The sequence below is a fragment of the Pristiophorus japonicus genome, chromosome 12 (genome assembly GCF_044704955.1).
Source record: "Pristiophorus japonicus isolate sPriJap1 chromosome 12, sPriJap1.hap1, whole genome shotgun sequence".
NCBI lineage: Eukaryota > Metazoa > Chordata > Chondrichthyes > Pristiophoridae > Pristiophorus > Pristiophorus japonicus.
Genome location: NC_091988.1, coordinates 105,132,547 through 105,154,095, shown reverse-complemented (window position 1 = coordinate 105,154,095; position 21,549 = coordinate 105,132,547). Strand labels below are relative to the sequence as shown.

At 45.6% G+C, this 21,549-nt stretch overlaps 1 protein-coding gene across 2 annotated transcripts in view; it reads right to left on the bottom strand.

Moving 5' to 3' along the window:
* ift122 (intraflagellar transport 122 homolog (Chlamydomonas)) overlaps positions 1-21,549 on the bottom strand; it is a 186,278-nt gene that overhangs the window by 47,292 nt on the left and 117,437 nt on the right. For both annotated transcript variants that reach the window (XM_070895828.1, XM_070895829.1), the window contains 3 exons: positions 17,776-17,873; positions 11,144-11,244; positions 2,704-2,869 (listed from right to left, as the gene is read on the bottom strand). In XM_070895828.1, coding sequence (XP_070751929.1) covers positions 2,704-2,869; positions 11,144-11,244; positions 17,776-17,873 — 365 coding nt within the window. The remainder of the gene's footprint in view (positions 1-2,703; positions 2,870-11,143; positions 11,245-17,775; positions 17,874-21,549) is intronic.

The following is a 21,549-nucleotide window of genomic DNA, read 5'->3' as shown; positions in this document are numbered from 1 at the left end:
CCACCCTCCCTTACTGAAGGCACTCCTGGCGGGTTGGTGACGAGATCGGAGGGAATGTTGTTATTTAACAATGTGCAGCATAAAATGTTACCTGTGAGCATAAATTTAACACACCTATACCTGCCAGAGAAGTTTAGCCCCAAGACTAAAGCGTTGTACTCAAAATTGCTGGACACAATCCTGAGAAAATCTAGTGACACATCAGGAGCAAGGGAGTATCACAAACAGTTGAGACACAAAGGAGGAAGACAGAGGAGATCTATAGGGAATAACATACTAACTGGAGTAAGTACAGGGACCTCTCTCGTAGATGCACTAGATATACAGGGGATTCAAGCAGGAGTCGATAGTTTGAGGGGAACGATGGAGGTACTAATGAGGAAACAGGCCGGGATAGGGAAAGAATCTTCAGAGTTAGGATCTAAAACATCCAAAGTACTGCTAGAGGGTAAATCCGTATTGGAAGGCCACGTACGAACAATTAACGAGCTAAATAAGCAGGAACGAGAGGACAATGCTGAGGACAGGAAAAGAGACACATGTCATGCCTATGGGAGATGGATGATCGGTCAAGTGTGACACAATATGGATCAGATACAACCCGGGCGAGTTCCAGATTGGATAAATAGCACCCAGTTGAAAGAAATATAAGGAGAATATCTTTATCCGAGGGCCGGAGAGAAGGAAGCCTAACTATATGCCCTCACCCAGTGAGAGACGGGAGCAAGGATAGCTGCGTGTTTGCGGATGTGTCATTGGAATAAGCCCTGCCCGAACCGAACCCACACATTACGCCTATCAAGGACGAGGAGAATATTGTGTGGTAACTAGCCTGGGAACTTATGATTACAGAGGCTTGACTTGTAACATTACAATGCCTAACTTTTGCTTTACTCCCAGAGTATCGGTGCTGATGGGAAGAGCGCGCATGACGTACATACACGCCAGGAAGACAATGACATTAAATAAAAGCGATGAGATTAAGCAAGATATTGATGATTACATGGAAGAGCAAGCACCACCAATTCCCCTGTTACTTGAAGATTTAACTGAGCTCAAAGGATTATTAAGAAATAACATAAAAAAATATGAGCTAAAGGATAAAGGCAAAGAACTGAACAGTGAAATAAAGGATAACCTGAAAAACCCGCCTTGATACTTGAGATTATACATCCGTGGATAAGGATCCTTTCACATACCCTAGTGGCAGTACAGATAGCAATCGCCTTGAATTGGTTGGTGATGTTATGTAACAAGTGCAAAGACAGAAGAGGCATACCCAAGTAAAGTTACAAGATAGGGATTAGAATTATATCCCATGTGTTAGTCCTAGTGCAGCTGATAGTGGTGCTGATGCTCCTGGGAGAATGTGCAGGCAGGTACAAGAAACGCAGAGCGAAAACGTTGACCAAGGCCCTTAACAGAGAACACAGAAAGCCTTTGCTAGATCCAAAAAGGGGTAATCAAACACAAAGATGGCACGACTACCTCATGTGAGTCGTGAGTGTCCCAATCCTATCGCCTGATCAACAAAACTGGGGCGGGAGACACACGAATCAAGACAGGGAAAGGAAAATTGTTGTTCATGGTGGGTATTTGAGGTTACCAGCTGATTAAATAGGGGATTGTAGGAGCGAAAACCTTAATCAGGGGAAAAGTAATTTGGTAAAATTAAAACATAAAGCAAGAAAGGCTGAGAGAAAGGTTTAATTTGTTTATGGTCGAATAGCTGAATGCCACATTCCAGCAATTAGGCTGAAACACAGAAGGTCAGAGAAATTCTCTGAGGAGATAACACTTCTATGAGCACTCACAAGATAATGAGCTTGAGGCCGCCATGTTCCAGTCACACGAGATAACAGAAACAAAGCCCCTTTGAAATCAGTATAGCCAGATGGATCTGTCAAGGTCACAGTGTGAGAGCTAGCCTGGGAAGACGTTCCCAGAAATGTAACACATAACCTGTAGGGAGTTTTTCCCTAGCAACGGTGGTCATAACTGAATGTACCAATGAAATCATTAGAAATTACTGTAACCAATGAAATTAATGTAACTGTAGTAACCAATGATATTGCTGTAATTGTATGAACCAATGTATTAGTAGCAGGTGGGCGGGGACTGGTGGCAAATAACCAACGGAACATTTCCCCACATTGTTTCACCATTTTGACTGTATTTCGACTGTATAAATTGTAATTGCGCAGCCTGTCCCATGAGACCGGCAATTAGAGCACTCAGTTGAGGTATTGATGCAACCGGTTCTCCCTTGATTAATCAGGTTTTAATAAACAATTCTTTTCTCTATATACGGACCTTTGTGTAGAATGTTATATTTTTAATACTCCACAACAGTTGACATGGCTGAGCTCAGTTACTCAGGTGTGTGGGGCGGTGTAGACCACAGCCTGTGTGCCTACACTGCCTGGTGCAGCATGTTGGAGCTCCACCACTACCCTGGCACATCGCAGGTGAGAACTGCTTAAGCTGCCATGTGCAAATGTATTCAAAAAGGGCGTGTTTGCTACATACTGTTACTACAGTAAATCTCTCCCATATGTGACTGAAAAGTTCACAGCACTGCACCCCAGGTTTGATAGCAGCCCCCCCACCCTGTGACAAAGAAAATCTTACATTATTTTCAACATAAAGCTCTATTTTAATGCTCTGCCAAACTTGCAGCTAGTAGCTGATGAAGCTCCTCACCTCACTGTCATGGAATGGCTTGGATCGAATAGTCAGGCTGCCCAGCTCGATGGATTCCTGGAACCTAGCAGGAATGCGTAGGCCCTGCAGTTTGTCGTATGCGTGCCGGGCCAGTTTGTACGCACCCAGGGCCTTGCTTTGCTTGGCGAGAGCATATAGAGTATTACTGCTAAGAGTTAAGGAATAAAAGTAGTTTTTGCTCTTCAGAATCTCTATGATACTGAAATTAATCATGCTGTGTGATATCAGTCATTGAAGATTTGATATATTTGTATGAAAGCACACTGTGTAATACTGAAATTCTTTTCCCATTGTTTTAATAGGGTCTTAAAGATGACTTTCATAATTATGTATTCATTACTAATATCACACAATGTAGTTTCAACCTCTAAGAGTGAGGCTCCGTCTAATAGCATAATTGGTAAAGATACCACCGAGTACAGCACTAAGCCATACAGAAAGTCCCACCTTCGATTGTCTGTGCTTACTTGGCTCATTTCAACTGGGGTGCTCCAATTGGCCTCAGTGCTCATTGGCTAAAGAGTGGCAAAAATCAGCTAGGGATCCTGTTCCTGATCACCAGCTGGTAACAGATGCTGCAAAGTAGCACGTGTGTGAATGTTGAGTGAAGACAAAATTGGGTTCAGCTATCATAACCTTCTCACTTGACATTCCATTGACAATCACTGTCGAGCCTCACACACGAGTGGGCAGGTAACTGAACGCTACCAATACCCACGGAAATGTAGCCCAGAGTCAGCGTCTGAACAATTGAGGAGCAAGGGAGAAAATGGGCAAAAATAATCTCCAAGAGCAAGTTTACATGTTTAGAATTAAAACAAGCAAAATGGAATCTGGATAGAAGCAATGTCAGGGCAAATACACATTGTCTGCAACAGGCTTCATACACTATAATCACTATATCCACTGGCAGTGGACCACAGTTCATTCAGATCACACTCACTGCCCTCGGATCAGTGTATCTATAAAGTGTAAATAGTAAATCTGCCATTGACCACTTAAATCATTCAATCAAACCATAGACGTTTACAGCAAAGCAGGATTCCATTCAGCCGTCAAGTCTGTGTTGGCTTTGTTAGAGCAATCTAAAAACTAATCCCATCGACTCACACTCCCTCATAGCCCTGGATCTTCCGCAGCTTCACATAATTATCCAATTTCCCTTCAAGATAACATAAGAAATAGAAACAGGAGTAGGCCATACGGCCCCTCGAGCCCGCTCCGCCATTCAATAAGATCATGGCTGATCTGATCATGGAGTCAGCTCCACTTCCCTGCCCGTTCCCCATAACCCCTTATCATTTAAGAAACTGTCTATTTCTGTCTTAAGTTTATTCAATGTCCCAACTTCCACAGCTCTCTGAGGCAGCGAATTCCACAGATTTATAACTCTCAGGGAAGAAATTTCTCCTCATCTCAGTTTTAAATGGACGGCCCCTTATTCTAAGATCATGCCCTCTAGTTCTAGTCTCCCATAGTCTCGATATAATGGTCCCTTCCTCATGCAGTCTCTGCATTTCTCCTCCCTGCTCATTCTTAGTGACCGTCATGTATGTATGCTTGGGTTTACTAGCCACCAGGTGGTGCCACTATCGGAGGTCATTGGGCTGTGCGCATGTGTGTGTGGCCCAGGTATAAATGGCCAGCCATCTTGTAATGTAATTACTTTGGGCCCTAATAAAATAGAGCCAGGTTTGTACCTGTTCGGAGTTTACAGTATTCAGTCTATTGAGTTATTGCATACACAACATTTGGCAACCAGGTAACAAGAACCTTTGCATGCAAAACTGAGCACTATTGGAATTCTGGAGCGATTCATGGAGGGAGAAAATTGGGCAGACTTTGTAGCCCGCTTGAACCAGTACTTTGTGGCCAACAAAATGGAAGAAGAGGCAGAAGCAGTTCGGCGCTGGGCGGTCCTCTTCACAGTTTGCGGTCCAAAAATCTATGGACTCAAAGAATCTCCTCTCGCTATTAAGTCCAACGGACAAGGACTATGAAACATTGTGTGCTCTGGTACGTGACCATCTCAAACCAGATGAAGGCATCATCATCTTGATATTGATTCTATTCGCACGTTCGTTCTGAAGGCCAGGATGTATCGGAATTCGTTGCCGACCTAAGACATTTAGTTGGACTGTGTAAGTTCGAAACTGCGTTGGCAGACATGCTGTGGGACTTCTTTGTAATCGGCATCAACCACGAGGTGATCCTGCGTAAGCTACTGGCGGCGGAGACGCTGGATTTGAGCAAGGCCATCACGATTGTCCAAACATGCATGACAACGGACAAAAACTTAAAGCAGATATAATTGAAAAATCAGAACTCGGCAAGTACTGTAAACAAGATAGTATCGTCATTTGGCAGAGTTTCATATGGCAGGGCCTACACGACTGCATACGCGAAACCTGTTGCTACTCAAAGTCCGCCAACGGGAATGAATCCGATATCACTGTGTTGGAATTGTGGGGGAAATCATCGGCATCATCAGTGTCAGTTTAAACAGTATATTTGTAAAGGCTGTTCGAGTGCGGGGCATCTCCAGCGCATGTGCCTGCAACTGAGCAAGCGTGCTGCAACACACCACGTGGTGGATGATGACCAGTATAGCGCGGATCCGAATATGCAATCCGAGATACCAGAGGAGGAAGTGTATGGACTGTATTCGTTCCTAACAAAGAGCCAACCGATAATGGTTAATGTAAAACTTAATAGTGTGCCAGTATCGATGGAATTGGACACGGGTGCGAGTCAATCAATAATGAGCCAGAGGACATTCGACAGGCTGTGGGATACTAAAGCTGTGAGGCCTAAGCTGAGTCCAGTCAATGCCAAGTTGCATACGTACATTAAAGAACTCATAACGGTGATTGGCAGTGCAGTAATCAAGGTTCGTATGATGGTGCGGTTCACGATTTACCATTGTGGATTGTTCCAGGCAATATTCCAACGCTGTTCGGCAAGAACTGGTTAGAAAAAATCAAATGGAACTGGAACGAGATCAAAGCGTTGTCGTCTGAGGAGGATAGTCCATGTGCTCAAGTGCTGAGCAAGTTCCCCTCTCTGTTTGAACCAGGCATCGGCAATTTCACGGGAGCCAAGGTGCAGATCCACGTGGACTCGGATGCAAGACCCATCCATCATAAAGCTCGGGCAGTTGAGGGAGAAGGTTGAAATCGAACTGGAAAGACTCCAGCGTGAAGGGATCATATCACCGGTCGAATTCAACGAATGGGCCAGCCCTATTATTCCCATGTTGAAAAGTGATGGCACTGTCAGGATTTGTGGAGGTTACAATCCAACAGGATCAATATCCATTTCCGAAGGCTGATGATCTGTTTACAACGTTAGCTGGGGGGAAGTCGTTTACAAAACTGGATCTGACGTTGGCAAATGACACAGGAGCTGGTCGACACATCGAAGAGACTTATGTGCATCAACACTCAAAGGACAGTTTATCTACAACAGGTGCCCTTCTGGAATTCACTCGGCTGCAGCCATATTTCAGAGGAACATGGAGAGTCTACTGAAGTCCGTCCTCAGAACCGTCGTGTTCCAAGATGACATGCTGGTCACAGGTTGTGACTCCGCCGAACATCTAAACAACCTGGAAGAGGTTCTACATTGTCTGGACAAAGTGGGACTCAGACTGAAATGCTCGAAATGTGTCTTCATGGCACCGGAAGTCGAATTCCTGGGGAGGAAAATTGCTGCTGACGGTATCAGACCTACGGACTCAAAAACCAAGGCCATCAAAAATGCACCCAAGCCTCAGAATGTGACGGAGTTGCATTCATTCCTTGGTCTACTCAACTACTTTGGTAATTTCTTACCTAGATTGAGCACCTTATTAGAGCCACTGCACATGCTGCTAAGAAAAGGCGACCATAGGGTTTGGGGTGCGTCTCAAGATAGAGCTTTTGAGAAAGCTACTAATCTGCTTTGTTCTAACAAGCTGCTGGTACATTATGATCCGTGTATGCGTCTAGTATTGGCCTATGATGCTTCGTCATATGGAGTTGGTTGCGTGCTCCAACAAGCTAATAAGTCGGGCAAATTACAACCTCTTGCATATGCTTCAAAATGTTTGTCAAAGGCAGAAAGAGCCTACAGCATGATAGAGAAAGAAGCATTAGCCTGTGTGTATGGGGTTAAAAAGATGCATCAGTACCTGTTTTGGCTTCGGTTTGAACTGGAAACAGATCACAAGCCACTCATTGCATTGTTTTCGGAAAACAAAGGTATCAATACCAATGTATCGTCCCGCATCCGGACGTGAGCGCTGAAGTTATCTGCCTATGATTATGTCATTGTCATAGACCTGGCACTGAGAATTGTGCCAATGCATTGAGCCGTCTGCTGTTGTCCACACCAAAGGTAGAAACGCCACAAGTGGCAGACCTACTGTTAGTTATGGATGGTTTTGAAAGTGAAGGAACCCCTGTCACGGCTCAACAAGTTAAGACCTGGACCGATATTATCGGTTGTGAAACGTTGTGTCCTTAGTGGTGATTGGTCTGCCATACCCAAGCAAATGTGTGAGGAGACCAAACCTTACATCTGTCGCAAAGACGAACTATCCATTCAATCAGATTGTTTACTGTGGGGTAATCGTGTTGTTATGCCCAAGAATGGCAGGGAGAAATTTGTGCATGATCTACATAGCACTCATCCCGGTATTGTCATGATGAAAGCCATTGCCAGGTCTCATGTATGGTGGCCTGGAATTTACTCTGATCTGGAATCATGTGTGCATCAGTGCAACACTTGCATGCAGCTTAGAAATGCACCAGTGGAATCGCCGCTGAGTCTGTGGTCGTGGCCGGTGAAACCATGGTCCAGGATCCACGTCGACTTTGCAGGTCCCTTCCTGGGAAAGATGTTCTTAGTTGTGGTGGATGCATATTCCAAGTGGATAGAGTGTACAATCATGTCATCCAGCACATCCACAGCTACCATTGAGAGTCTTTGTGTCATGTTTGCTACGCAAGATCAAGAAAGGGCAGACATGCAGGAAACGTGTTGATCAGATAAAGCTGCGGCACACAGGTGAACCGGAACAGTCTGAGGAAGATACAATCAGTGACCAACCAACCTACCCTCAGTCATCAGAGGACTGTGCTGTCATCAATGAATCTGGACTTTCAATCCCTGACGTGGTCATTGCCACTCCCATCAGATTAGCTCCCCAGCCCCCAGTCATAACAGACTCAGAACGCTTGCCCAAAGCTGGAGTTGAACTGACACGTTCAACTCGGGAGCAAGAAGCCCCGGACCATCTCAATCTGTAAAAAGATCGTTACTAATATCTTAAAGGGGGATATTGTCATGTATGTATGCTTGGGTTTACTAGCCACCAGGTGGCAGCACTGTCGGAGGTCATTGTGCTGTGCGCAAGTGTGTGCGGCCCAGTTATAAAAGGCAAGCCATCTTGTAATGTAATCACTTCGGGCCCTAATAAAGTGGAGCCAGATTTGTATCTGTTCGGAGTTTACAGTATTCAGTCTATTGAGTTATTGCATACACAACAGTGACAATTGTAACTTGTTGGCTCGCCACCCAGGGGAAATACTCGAAAAGTGCCCTACTTATTGCCTTTTACAAAATTTTATTTCCTGTTTACTCATGTTCTCCATTTATAAAACCAAAATGCCTTTTTATGGTTTTATCTCCAGGTGTCTGTTCCTTCACACGCTTCGGCATCTTTCCATTGAGTTTATACTTTCATTCCTTCACCTCAAACTTCTCTACACTACAGTGTATCTACCACCTGTCTGCCAATTCTGCTGACTGTCCATGTTCCCTTGAAGTCTTTGAGTGCTTCTCACTGTTGCCAAACCCCCTCATTTTCCTTCACCAATTTAATCTTCACGGAAAAAGAAAAAGTCTTCAGATGGTATTCAGCAGTTTGAGAAAGTACTGAATACCTTTACTTTTACCAGCTACACAAAATAATTGTGCAGCATCCCGAGCTTGAATTCAGATGTGAATGGGAAGTAGTACAATGTGTTGGCATTCTAAAGTTGGATCAGGCAGATTTAGCTGGAGTTGCAGAGCAGCCCTAACTAGCGTTACAGCAGAATTGGAGGAAACCCGATGAGATAATCAAGCTGGGACCGGTGGCTGCAGTATCAGAGAACAAGCAAGAGATGTTATTTCCCCACATACCCCACAGAGAGTACTACTGGCGGCTCACGACACCTTTGTTTACTGCTGTTTCTCCGGGCTGCCCATACAGGGCACCAACGTCATTTTTGTCAAGACATCAGGGAAGAAAACGGGTAATGCAGAGTGGTTCCGAAACCCGCTCTGCGTTTCAAATGGGAGATTTCAGAATGCCATGCCGGAACATGCTACGGTAGACCGCATACAGAGACTTTGGGACAGGGACTTGTCTGCAGGAGCCAACTGAGCTGTATCTGTATTGTTAGCTCCTTCAATAGTGGGATGATAACCTGGCTGTCTGTTACAATGAGATGACCAGCACAGTAATTATGCTCCACATCAGTTGATTGTTGGAGCCTCATTACCATATAAGCTTAAAAAGAAACAATGTGCCTCATAGCAATATCCAGGAAAAGGATCACAAAAAGCCTGCCTCAGAAATGCCAGTTTTTCAGGCTTAAAAAGTTTGAACTTATATCATTTTGATATCTGAACTCACTCATCGATGCAATCGTGGTTCTTTGGCTCATTATATTTGGAGCACTACAATGCTCAAATTGACATAGGTTGAAGTGGGAGTGCTGGACATGGAGTTACTACTCTCCCGGTTTCAACACTGAGCCAGATGTTGAACCCAATATTTTGTTTGTGATATGCTGCTTCCTGGCACAGAGCTCTCTCTCTCTACTCTAGCCATCCCAATGCACTACACTGCTGCACTATGACATCACCAGCTAGGCACCTCAAAGCCTCCCTGATAAAGTGCACATCCCCACCGACACCTGGGAGTTCCTGGCCAAAGACCGCCCTAAGTGGAGGAAGTGCATCTGGGAGGGCGCTGAGCACCTCGCGTCTCGTCGCCGAGAACATGCAGAAACCAAGCACAGACTGCGGAAAGAGCTTGCGGCAAATCTGTCCCACACACCCCTTTCCTCAACGACTATCTGTCCCACCTGTGACAGAGACTGTGGTTCTTGTACTGGACTGTTCAGCCACCTAAGGACTCATGTTAAGAGTGGAAGCAAGTCTTCCTCGATTCTGAGGGACTGCCTATGATGATGATGATGGATACCTCATCCAGATGGTTATTCTTTACGGGTGTGACCCTACATGGTAAGTACTGGAATATTCAATCATAGGATCACAAAGGAGGCTGGTGCTGATACTGCCTGATACTTAAGCAACAACATTGCAACCAAGAGCAAGAACCCTGGACGGTTTATCCCTTCGAGGCGCTGGGACCCTGAGGCCACCCCGCCTGGCTGAGATGCATTTTACAAAACTCTTCAGGCTGTATTTTATCCCAGCTCTGAGGGCACCCAGATGCCCTGTTCGCAGCTCTTTAGCAATGTTGGTTTATATGACTACCTAGACCCGTGGAAGGATGATCCCTAATACCTGCCTTCCCTCCTTCATGAGCAAGCACCTAGCCTGTTTTAGCAGCTTCCACCAACAGAGAGAGTGAGGTCAGAAAGCAGCATTTGAGGGGATCAGAGTCTGCAAGGCCACATCCTTCACACTATGTGGCACAGTGCACTGTAATACCAAATGCTTCACTTTCTGTGTCCTTCTAATGCCGAACATTTTGAAACAAATTTAAATAAACAAACACAAGCAATGAACATTTGAACATAAGAAATAGGAGCAGGAGTCGGCCACTGAACTCCTCGAGCCTGCTCCGCCATTCAATAAAATGATGGCTGATCTGATCTTGGCCTCAACTTCACTTCCCGCCCGTTCCCCATAACCCTTGACTCCCTTTCTAGTGCTTACAGGAAGTCTCAGCTCCAATAACTACTTAATCATCGAATAAATGGTCCCTCAGATCAATTCCTTCGTTTCATTAATCTGCATGATTAAAATGATTGCCTAAAATAGGCATTTTGAATTGGGAGCATGTATCGCACCGCAGGAGGCGTGCATACCATGGAATGTTGCTGTAGAGTTAGTAGCAGCCACGGTAACAGCCACATTACGAATAAATCACTGTGCCAGTCCTTCCTTTCATGCATCACTCCTGTACTGATGGCAGCTGTATCAAAACCATGTTGGGTGGATTGCACCAGAACAACCAATGCATTACGGCACTGGCTAACACCATAAGAACATGCTCCAATTCTGATAAAAGATCATCGACTTGAAACGTTAACTTTGTTTCTCTCGCCACAGATGCTGCCTGACCTGCTATGTTTTTCCAGCATCCGCAATATTTTGCTTTTGTACCATACGAAAAGCTCAGGTGACAAAAGGATACACTTTGGAGATGCCCAAAGGAGTTTCTTTAGTAAGGTTGTGAAGTAAAAATCGGGAGATGTTGAAGAGTGCTTCGGGTAAGTGGGAACTAAAAGGTTCATCCTGCAAAAGATAAAATAACGTTAACTTTGGGTTTATATCTGCTGTCTCTCCCTCCTTCCTTACAATCAGCCACTCAGAGATGAAGGAGAAAATCAGAATAAATGTAAATTGTAGCACAATAAAGTGAGATTTAAAACACTACAACAAAGGATGTGCATTTAATATGTTGTCTAATTCAGCCCAGCTAACTCTAGTTGGGAATTATTTTTAAGCAGAGGTAGTGCACACACTTCATTCCTCCCAGGAGACTGACAGAATGATGCTGGACACAGAAATTCATGACGTTTTCATGAAATTACTAAATTTAACCTTTTAAAGCAGAGATATCCAAATTGCACCTATGGTCACATGCAGCTCCGAGCTGTGAGAGTTCAGCCCTCGAAGCCCAGTCCTGTGTGTACTTATTTTTTATTCACTGGTTTCTCCGTTTGAATTTTGCGGCTCTGAAAGTTTGGAAAGATTATTACTTCATAGTGAATAAATCCCAAATCACAACACCGAAATCTGCTGGCATCAGTAACGGGAGATAAACGAATGGGAACAATGGAGTTAAACTTTATCAGGGCTGATATTCCAAGTACACGCCAGCAGCCACACGTACCAGGAAATTACAGTGTCACTGCCCGCATAACCATCCATTGATGGGAGATCACGGGTAGTGATCTCACGATAGACACGGTTGGCGAGCGAGGCTCCCTGTGCCTCATAGCTAAGTGGGACTTCTCTTTCCACCCCACATTGTTACCTCTGGAGTTTCCCAAGGATCTACCCGTGGCCTCCTCCTCTTCCTCATCTGTAGACATTCCTACAGACAGAGATTTAGGAGCTAGGGAGGTAGTAATAGAAAATAAGTGCAGGAGTAGGCCATTCGGCCCTTCTAGCCTGCACCGCCATTCAATGAGTTCATGACTGAACATGCAACTTCAGTACCCCATTCCTGCTTTCTCGCCATACCCCTTGATCCCCCTAGTAGCACTGGGAGTAATCTGTGGATTACTCCCAGTGCTAGTGAGCAGGGGAACAGTAAAACAGGTTACATAGAAACATAGAAAATAGGTGCAGGAGTAGGCCATTCGGCCCTTTGAGCCTGCACCACCATTCAATAAGATCATGGTTGATCGTTCACTTCAGTACCCCTTTCCTGTTTTCTCTCCATACCCCTCGATTCCTTTGGCCGTGAGGGCCATATCTAACTCCCTCTTGAATGTATCCAATGAACTGGCATCAACAACTCTCTGCGGGAGGGAATTCCACAGGTTAACAATTCTCTGAGGGAAGAAGTTTCTCCTCATCTCAGTCCTAAATGGCTTACCCCTTATCCTTAGACTGTGTCCCCGGTTCTGGACTTCCCCAACATCGGGAACATTCTTCCTGCATCTAACCTGTCTAGTCCCGTCAGAATTTTATATGTTTCTATAAGATCCCCACTCATCCTTCTAAACTCCAGTGAATACAGGCCCAGTCGATCCAGTCTCTCCTCATATGTCAGTCCCGCCATCCCTGGAATCAGTCTGGTGAACCTTCGCTGCACTCCCTCAATAGCAAGAATGTCCTTCCTCAGATTAGGAGATCAAAACTGAACACAATATTCAAGGTGTGATCTCACCAAGGCCCTGTACAACTGCAGTAAGACCTCCCTGCTCCTACACTCAAATCCCCTAGCTATGAAGGCCAACATACCATTTGCCTTCTTCACCGCCTGCTGTACCTGCATGCCAACTTTCAATGACTGATGCACCAGCACTCAACATGACACCCAGGTCTCGTTGCACCTCCCCTTTTCCTAATCTGCCACCATTCAGTTCATATTCTGCCTTCGTGTTTTTGCCGATAATCTCACATTTATCCACATTATACTGCATCTGCCATGCAATTGCCCATTCACCTAACCTGTCCAAGTCACCCTGCAGCTTTTAGCATCCTCCACACAGCTCACACCGTCACCAAGTTTGCAGATGACACTAAGCTGGGAGATATTACACTCAATTCCTTCATCTAAAGCATTGATGTATATTGTAAATAGCTGGGGTCCCAGCACTGAACCCTGCAGCACCCCACTGATCACTGCCTGCCATTCTGAAAATGACCCGTTCATTCCTACTCTTTGCTTCCTGTCTGCCAACCAGTTCTCTATCCACATCAGTACATTACCCCCAATACCATGTGCTTTAATTTTGCACACTAATCTCTTGTATGGGACCTTGTCAAAAACCTTTTGGAAGTCTAAATACACCACATTCACTGGTTCTCCCTTGTCCACTCTACTAGTTACATCCTCAAAAAATTCTAGATTTGTCAAGCATGATTTCCCTTTCATAAATCCATGCTACCTTGGACCGATCCTGTCACTGCTTTCCAAATGCGCTGCTATTTCATCTTTAATTATTGATTCCAACATTTTCCCCACCACCGATGTCAGGCTGACCGGTCTATAATTCCCTGTTTTCTCTCTTCCTCCTTTTTTAAAAAGTGGGGTTACATTAGCTGCCCTCCAGTCAATAGGAACTGATCCATAGTCAATAGAATGTGGGAAAATGATCACCAATGCATCCACTATTTCTAGGGCCACTTCCTTAAGTACTCTAGGATGCAGACTGGGGATTTATCAGCCTTCAATCCCATCAATTTCCCGAACACAATTTCACGCTTAATAAGGATTTCCTTCAGTTCCTCCTTCTCACTAGACCCTCGGTCCCCTAGTACTACCGGAAGGTGATTTGTGTTTTCCTTCGTGAAGAAAGAACCAAAGTATTTGTTCAACTGGTCTGCCATTTCTTTGTTCCCCATTATAAATTCACCTGATTCTGACTGCAAGGGACCTACGTTTGTCTTCACTAATCTTTTTCTCTTCACATATCTAAAGAAGCTTTTGCAGTCAGTTTTTATGTTCCCAGCAAGCTTCCACTCATACTCTATTTTCCCCCTCCTAATTAAACCCTTTGTCCTCCTCTGCTGAATTTTAAATTTCTCCCAGTCCTCAGGTTTGCTGCTTTTTCTGGCCAATTTATATGCCTCTTCCTTGGATTTAACACTATCCTTAATTTCCCTTGTTAGCCACGGTTGAGTCACCTTCCCAGTTTTATTTTTACTCTAGACAGGGATGTATAATTGTTGAAGTTCATCCATGTGATCCTTAAATGTTTGCCATTGCCTATCAACCGTCAACCCTTTAAGTATCATTCGCCAGTCTATTCTAGCCAATTCACGTCTCATACCATCGAAGTTACTTTTCATAAAGTTCAGGACCCTAGTCTCTGAATTAACTGTGTCACTCTCCATCTTAATAAAGAATTCTATCATATTATGGTCACTCTTCCCCAAGGGGCCTCGCACAACAAGATTGTTAACACCAATATTCCGCTAATTTTGTGGGGAATTTAATGGGCTGCAAGGCCTATTCAAAATTCCGTGAATGCATGGCTTTTCCATTTAAAAGCCAGTGAGCTAGCTGCATGGAACCGTAAGACCGCTGCATGACTGCGCAACTTAACAGGAACATTGGTTAACATATGGCTGGAGAAATGGTGCAGGAGTGGCTTCAGATCCCTGGGGTATTGGGATCAGTTCTGGGGTGGGAGGGAGCTGTACAAGATGGACAGGTTGTACAGAGCTAGGACCAATGGCCTCACAGGGAAGTTAACCAGTGCTGTGGTGGAGAATTTAAACTAAGATGGCAGGGAGAAGCATTAGAGAGGATAGACAAGATGCACAGGGGACCGGGAAAGACAAACAAAAAAAGTGTGCTGTATCATTCCACGATAGGAAAATTGAAAATGGAGGATGAGTAGCTATATTGATAAAGGACACTATTACAGCATTAGAAAGGGGGGATACCATTAAAGGTGAGCAGGCAGTAGAAACGCTCTGGGTAGAATTGAGGAATTGAAAAAGATGCAAAACATTGCTGAGGGTTGTCGATAAACCTCCTGAAATCAGTGATGAAGTAGCAAGATGCATAAATACGGAGATTAGAGAAGCTTATTACAAAAACAGAGTGATTATAATGAGAGGCTTTAATTTTCACATAAACTGCGAGAAGCAGAACTCTTGAGTTTCTTGAGTGTATTTGAAACAGTTTTCTGGAACATTATGTTCTTCAACTAAAAGGAGGACAGAACATGCCAGATTTAGTGATGAGTAATGAGCCAGAATTAGTCAACAGTAAGGGAACACCTAGCTAACAGTGAGCATAACATGACTGAATTTGGTATCAGGTTTGAAAGGGAGAAGGGTAAGTCATGAACCAAGGTTTTAAATTTAGGTGAGGTGGACTTTGAAGAGACGAGGCACAAGGGTGATTAGTTAACTTTGTTGTGTAAGACTGGATTGATTGATTTATAAATATGGTTTGGAATGTTGGTTTTGTGGCCAAGAGCACGCTGTGATGTTCTGTGACAGAGGGATGGTAAGGTGAGAAATGTTGAGCAACGGGGCTCTGGGTTTCAGTCAGGGGAACCAGAGTCTGATGATGCGCTCACAGATATCCCGTCTGGAACATGGATGGGCAGGCTGCCACCTCCCTTCCTCCTCCTCCTTCTCCTGAGGTGGTCGCAGAACCCGTTGTGGCAAGGGCTACGCCCTTATGATGGCCAAGTGATGGAGGATGCAGCCGACACCCTCCCCCTCCCCCCTCCAGCGTGTCCAAGGCAGTGGAACTGTTGCTTCAGCACCCTGATGGTCTGCTCAATGACGTTCCTGGTGACAGCATGGCTCTCATTATACGAGTGCTGGCCACAAGTGGTGGGATTGTGGAGGGGAGTCACCATCCCGGTACAGAGCGGATAGCCCTTGTCGTCACGCAGCCAGCCTTGGGTTCAACATAGTGGCTGGAAGATTGCTGGCACAGCGGTCTAGCGCATGATGAACACATCGCGACTGCTGCCAGGATAGCGGGCAATCACCAGCAAGATGTGCTAGGTGTGGTTTCACACCAACCGCACATTAAATGAGTGCCCTGTGCGGTTACGGTACATCTTACCATTGAGATGCGGCGCCCGCAAAGCCATGTGTGTGCAGCCCATTGCACCCTGCACCATGTGGAAGCCCAATATTCTGGCAAAGCCACACGCGCGCTCCTCCTGTTTCTCTCTGTTTAGAGAGAAGACAATGAAGCCCTATCTCCTCGTGTACAGAGCCTCTGCGACCTCCCGGATGCAGCGATGGACAGCAAATTGCGAGATGTTTGCTATGTTGCTTGTTCCAGCCTGGAAGAAACCGCTGATGAAAAAAATCAGGCCCATGGTCACCTTGAGAGTTACTGGCAGCGCAGTCATCACCCTGCTCTGAGGCTGCAGGCCTGGTTCCATGAGGTGGCAGAGTTCTGTGACCACCTCCTCAGTGAACACACTGCTCCTGGCTTAGGCTCAGGTAGGAGAAGTGCTCCCTGAAGTCCTTAGATGGGTAAGGCCTCCTGCTGAGAGCCCGCCTCCTCCTCCCTTATCTTCTTTGCTGCCTCTGCTCCATCTCCCTGTCATGATGCAGCCCAAGGGGGACTGCAACTGGAGTTCCCATGACTGGGAGCGAGTGGTGTACTCAGAAGCCTTCCAGTGGGGGCAGAAGCCTTCCCAACGTCCAGCAGCACTCCCTCCCTGTACAACAGCTTTTGAAATCTCTTACAGCAATCTAGCACTACTACAAACTCTGCAAGGGCAAGTATAAAAGCAATAAGCTACTGAGATGTACTGGGTGTATCTCCTTAAGTAGTGCTGCTCAGAGATGCCTGGCAGCTTAACACACGTTCAGTTGTGCGTGTTCAGGAGAGGCCGTTGAATGGAGCGGCGACGTCAAAAATGGCAGGTCGTGTGTCAAATCAGCATTCCACGCTGACAGACTTCACGATCTGCCTACTTTGTATTGCTGGCGCACACATGTACCACTCGCGCTATAGCCCTCAACAAGATGGCGCACGCACGTACCGCCCGCGCTATCGCCCTCAACAAGATGGCCATGCATGTACCGCCCGCGCTATCGCCCTCAACAAGATGGCGCACGCACGTACTGCCCGCGCTATCGCCCTCAACAAGATGGCCACGCACATACCGCCCGCGCTATCACCCTCAACAAGATGGCGCACGCACATACTGGCTGCACTATCGCCCTCAACAAGATGGCGCACGCACATACTGCCCGCACTATCGCCCTCAACAAGATGACGCACGCACATACTGGCTGCACTATCGCCCTCAACAAGATGGCGCACGCACATACTGCCCGCACTATCGCCCTCAACAAGATGGCGCACGCACCTACTGCCCGCACTATCGCCCTCAAACAAGATGGCGCACAGCGCAGGCCGCGCCGGAAGCGGGCAGACGACAATTTTTAAAAAGCAGCCAAAAGTACCAACGCTGCGGAGGGGAATTTTGCTGCCAATCTTTTAGTGAAACATAACCATTTCCAGTTGCTCGGCGCAAATTAACAAGCCATACAGCCATTCTGGGCAAAAACATACTTACAAGTTAGCTCACATTAAATGGTCGAAAGCAGAGTTGAGAGTGTTATTTCTGGAATGAAACCTCAGCAGGTTCTTACCGTGTATCTCTGGATTGAGTGGTAGGCATGATAGAGTTCTGCCAGATGCTGGAAATGGTGAAACTTTTTAAGCATCTCTAGTTGCTTCTCTGTTTTTTCTGTTAAACATATACAAATAGTTTTTAAGAATCCTATTGCCCAATTAAAAAATACAAAATGAATTTTACACAGATGTCAAGTGCTAAAATTTACATCATAATTATCAAGACAGGACCATTAGGTCCAATAAGCTCATCTCAATTTGATATGTAAACATTTACGCACTTATCTATTGGTCCACAAGCTTCCCAGCAATGTATCTAATTATCTCGCAAATCTATTTAAACTATGATAAATGTTTTGGCCCCGATGCTGTGGCTGCGGGAGCCATGCATTACATAGGACTACATGGGATATACAACACAAAAACAGGCCATTCAGCCAACCAGTCCATGCCGGTGTTTATGCTCCACTTGAGCCTGCTCCTGTCTTTCCTCATCTAAATCTATCAGCATAACCCTCTATTCCCTTCTCCCTCATATGTTTTTCTAGACCCCTCTTAAATGCATCTATACTATTCACTTCAACCACTCCTGTGGTAGTGAGTTCCACATTCTCATCACACTTTGGCTAAAGACTTTTCTTCTTAATTCACCATTGGATTTCTTGGGCCCCGAACTTGGTGGACTCACCGCCCACTGCCGCCGAGTTTTCTGGGCGGTCTCCCCTTGGTGCCAGTTTTGTGGAGGCCTCCCGCCGGCAGGGAGGAAAGACCGCTGGGAACTGCCCACTGACGCGTGTAAGTGGCCTCCTGTCCGCCGAGTTGCCAGTTTGCTCCGGGCAGGAGTCGGCGGCCGCAGGGGAAGGGCCGCTGCGTGGAGGCAGGTCTAACCCCAACGGTATGTATGAAGACCTGCAGAAAAAGCTTAGCAAACTCTTTTCTTTATTTTTTTTTTTACAGCGATTCAGGTGGATGGTTTTCCAGTGCTTTTTTGTGTAAATTTTTATTTTTATGTGTTCCCCCCTCCCTGGGCCCGACTCAATCCTCGGCGGTACTGTGCCGATGATTGCATTTGCCGTCCAGATTTATGGCATAAGTCGTTTCTTTGCCGCCAGGCGGTCATTCCAGGACTTTTTAACGAAACTCCCACCCAAAGTACCATCAGGTCTCTCAGCGGTCCTATGGGCGGCACTTGGGCAGAACCTAGCTTCCACCAGGTTTGGGGCCTTGGTGACGATCTTATATTGATGGCCTCTCGTTATGCTCTTCCCCACAAGTGGAAACATTCTCTCTGTATCCACTCTATCAAAACCTTTCATCATTTTAAAGGTCACCCCTCAGCATTCTTTTCTCAAGAGCAAAGAGACCCAGTCCGTTCATCCTTTCCTGATACGTATACCCACGCATTTCTGGTATCATCCTTGTAAATCTTCTCTACACCCTTTCCAGTGCCTCTATATAGTTTTTATAATATGGCGACCAGAACTGTACGCAGTATACTAAGTGTAGTCTAACTAAGGTTCGATACAAGTTTAGCATAACTTCCCTACTTTTCAATTCTATACCTCTACATATAAACCCTAGTGCTTAGTTTGCTTTTTTTTTAAAAACGGTCTTGCTGAGCTATGTCACAACTTTTAGTGATTTGTGTATTTGTACTCAGAGATCCCTTTGTTCCCCTTCCCCACCTAAACTAAGAACATAAGAAATAGCGCGATTTGGCCCCTCGAGCCTGCTCCGCCATTTAATAAGATCATGGCTGATCCAATCATGGACTCAGCTCCACTTCCCTGCCCGCTCCCCATAACCCTTTATTCCCCTATCGCTCAAAAATCTGTCTATCTCCACCTTAAATATATTCAATGACCCAGCCTCCACAGCTCTCTGAAGCAGAGAATTCCACAGATTTACAACCCTCAGAGAAGAAATTCCTCCTCATCTCAGTTTTAAATGGGCGGACCCTTATTCTGAGACTATGTCCCCTAGTTTAAGTTTCCCCTATGAGTGGAAATATCCTCTCTGCATCCACCTTGTTGAGCCCCCTCATTATATGTTTCGATAAGATCACCCCTCATTCTTCTGAACTCCAATAAGTATAAACCCTACTCAACCTATCTTCATAAGTCAACCCCCTCATCTCCGGAATCAACCTAGTGAACCTTCTCTGAACAGCCTCCAATGCAAGTATATCCTTCCTTAAATACGGAGACCAAAACTGTACACAGTACTCCAGGTGTGGTCTCACCAATACCCTGTACAGTTGGAGCAGGACTTCTCTGCTTTTATACTCTATCCCCCTGGCAATAAAGGCCGACATTCCATTTGCCTTCCTGATTACTTGCCCTACCTGCATACTAACTTTTTGTCCCCGGTTTTCATGAGCTGCAAGGCCCGCCCATTTGCTTCCCAAAGGACTGCCGATGGCCGCTGAGATGGCGGCGGTACTTTGACTGAAAGATTCCTCTAAAAGAGGTGGCAGTACCGCCTGGTGGCAAAATAACGGCTTATGCCATCAATCTGGGTTGCAGCAGGCGGGAGCTCTCAATCTCGGCAGCAAAGGAGCTTGCTGCCCAAGTGCTGCCGAGATGGAGTCGAGCCCAGTGGGATACTCTGAAAATTAAAAAAACATTACCAAAAAAAAACCACTGGAACACCTTCAGGGGAACCCATTCAGCTAAGTCGGTGTAAAATATGTTTTTTAAAGATGTTCACTAACCTTTTCTTTAATGTCTTCATTCCTACCATCGGGGAAAGAACAGCGGTCCTTCCCCCTGCTGGCGCCGACTCCCGCCCGCACCAATCTGGCAGCTCGGCGGGCGGGAGGCCACTTACGCGACTTGGCCGCCAGCGGGCAGTTCCCAGTGGTGCTCCCCTCCCGCACGCTCCAACCCAAGTGGAAACTGGGAGCGAAAAGAAAACGGCAGCAAAGCTCGGTGGCAGTCGGCAGTAAGGCCACCAATATCGGGGCCTTTGTGTTTCATGCACAAGGACCCCCAGGTCTCTCTGTACTGCAGCACTGTGCAATTTTTCTCCATTTAAATTATAATTTGCTTTTCTATTTTTTCTGCCAAAGTGGATAACCTCACATTTTCCCACATTACACTCCATCTGCCAAACTTTTGCCCACTCACTTAGCCCGTCTATATCCCTTTGCAGATGTTTTGTGTCCTCCTCACAATTTGCTCTCCCTCCCATCTTTGTATCATCAGCAAACTTGGCTACATTACACTCGGTCCCTTTATCCAAGTCATTAATATAGATTGTAAATAGTTGAGGCCCCAGCACCGATCCCTGCGGCACCCCACTAGTTACTGTTTGCCAACCGGAAAATGACACATTTATCCCGACTCTCGTGTTTTCTGCAAGTTAGCCAATCTTCTATCCATGCTAATATATTACCTCTAACCCAGTGACCTTTTATCTTGTGCAGTTACCTTTTATGTGGCACCTTATCGAATGCCTTCTGGAAATCCAAATACACCACATCCACTGGTTCCCCATTATTCACCCTGCTCGTTACATCCCCAAAGAGCTCCAGCAAATTTGTCAAACATGATTTCCCTTTCATAAAATCATGTTGACTCTGCTTCATTGAATTATGCTTTTCCAAATGTCCTGTCACTGCTTCCTTAATAATGGACTCCAGCATTTTCCCAACGACAGATGTTAGACTAACTGGTCTATAGTTTCCTGCTTTTTGTCTTCCTCCTTTTTTAAATAATTGCAATTTTCCAATCCGCTGGGACTTCCCCAGAATTCAGGGATTTTTAGTAGATTATAACCAATGCAGCCAC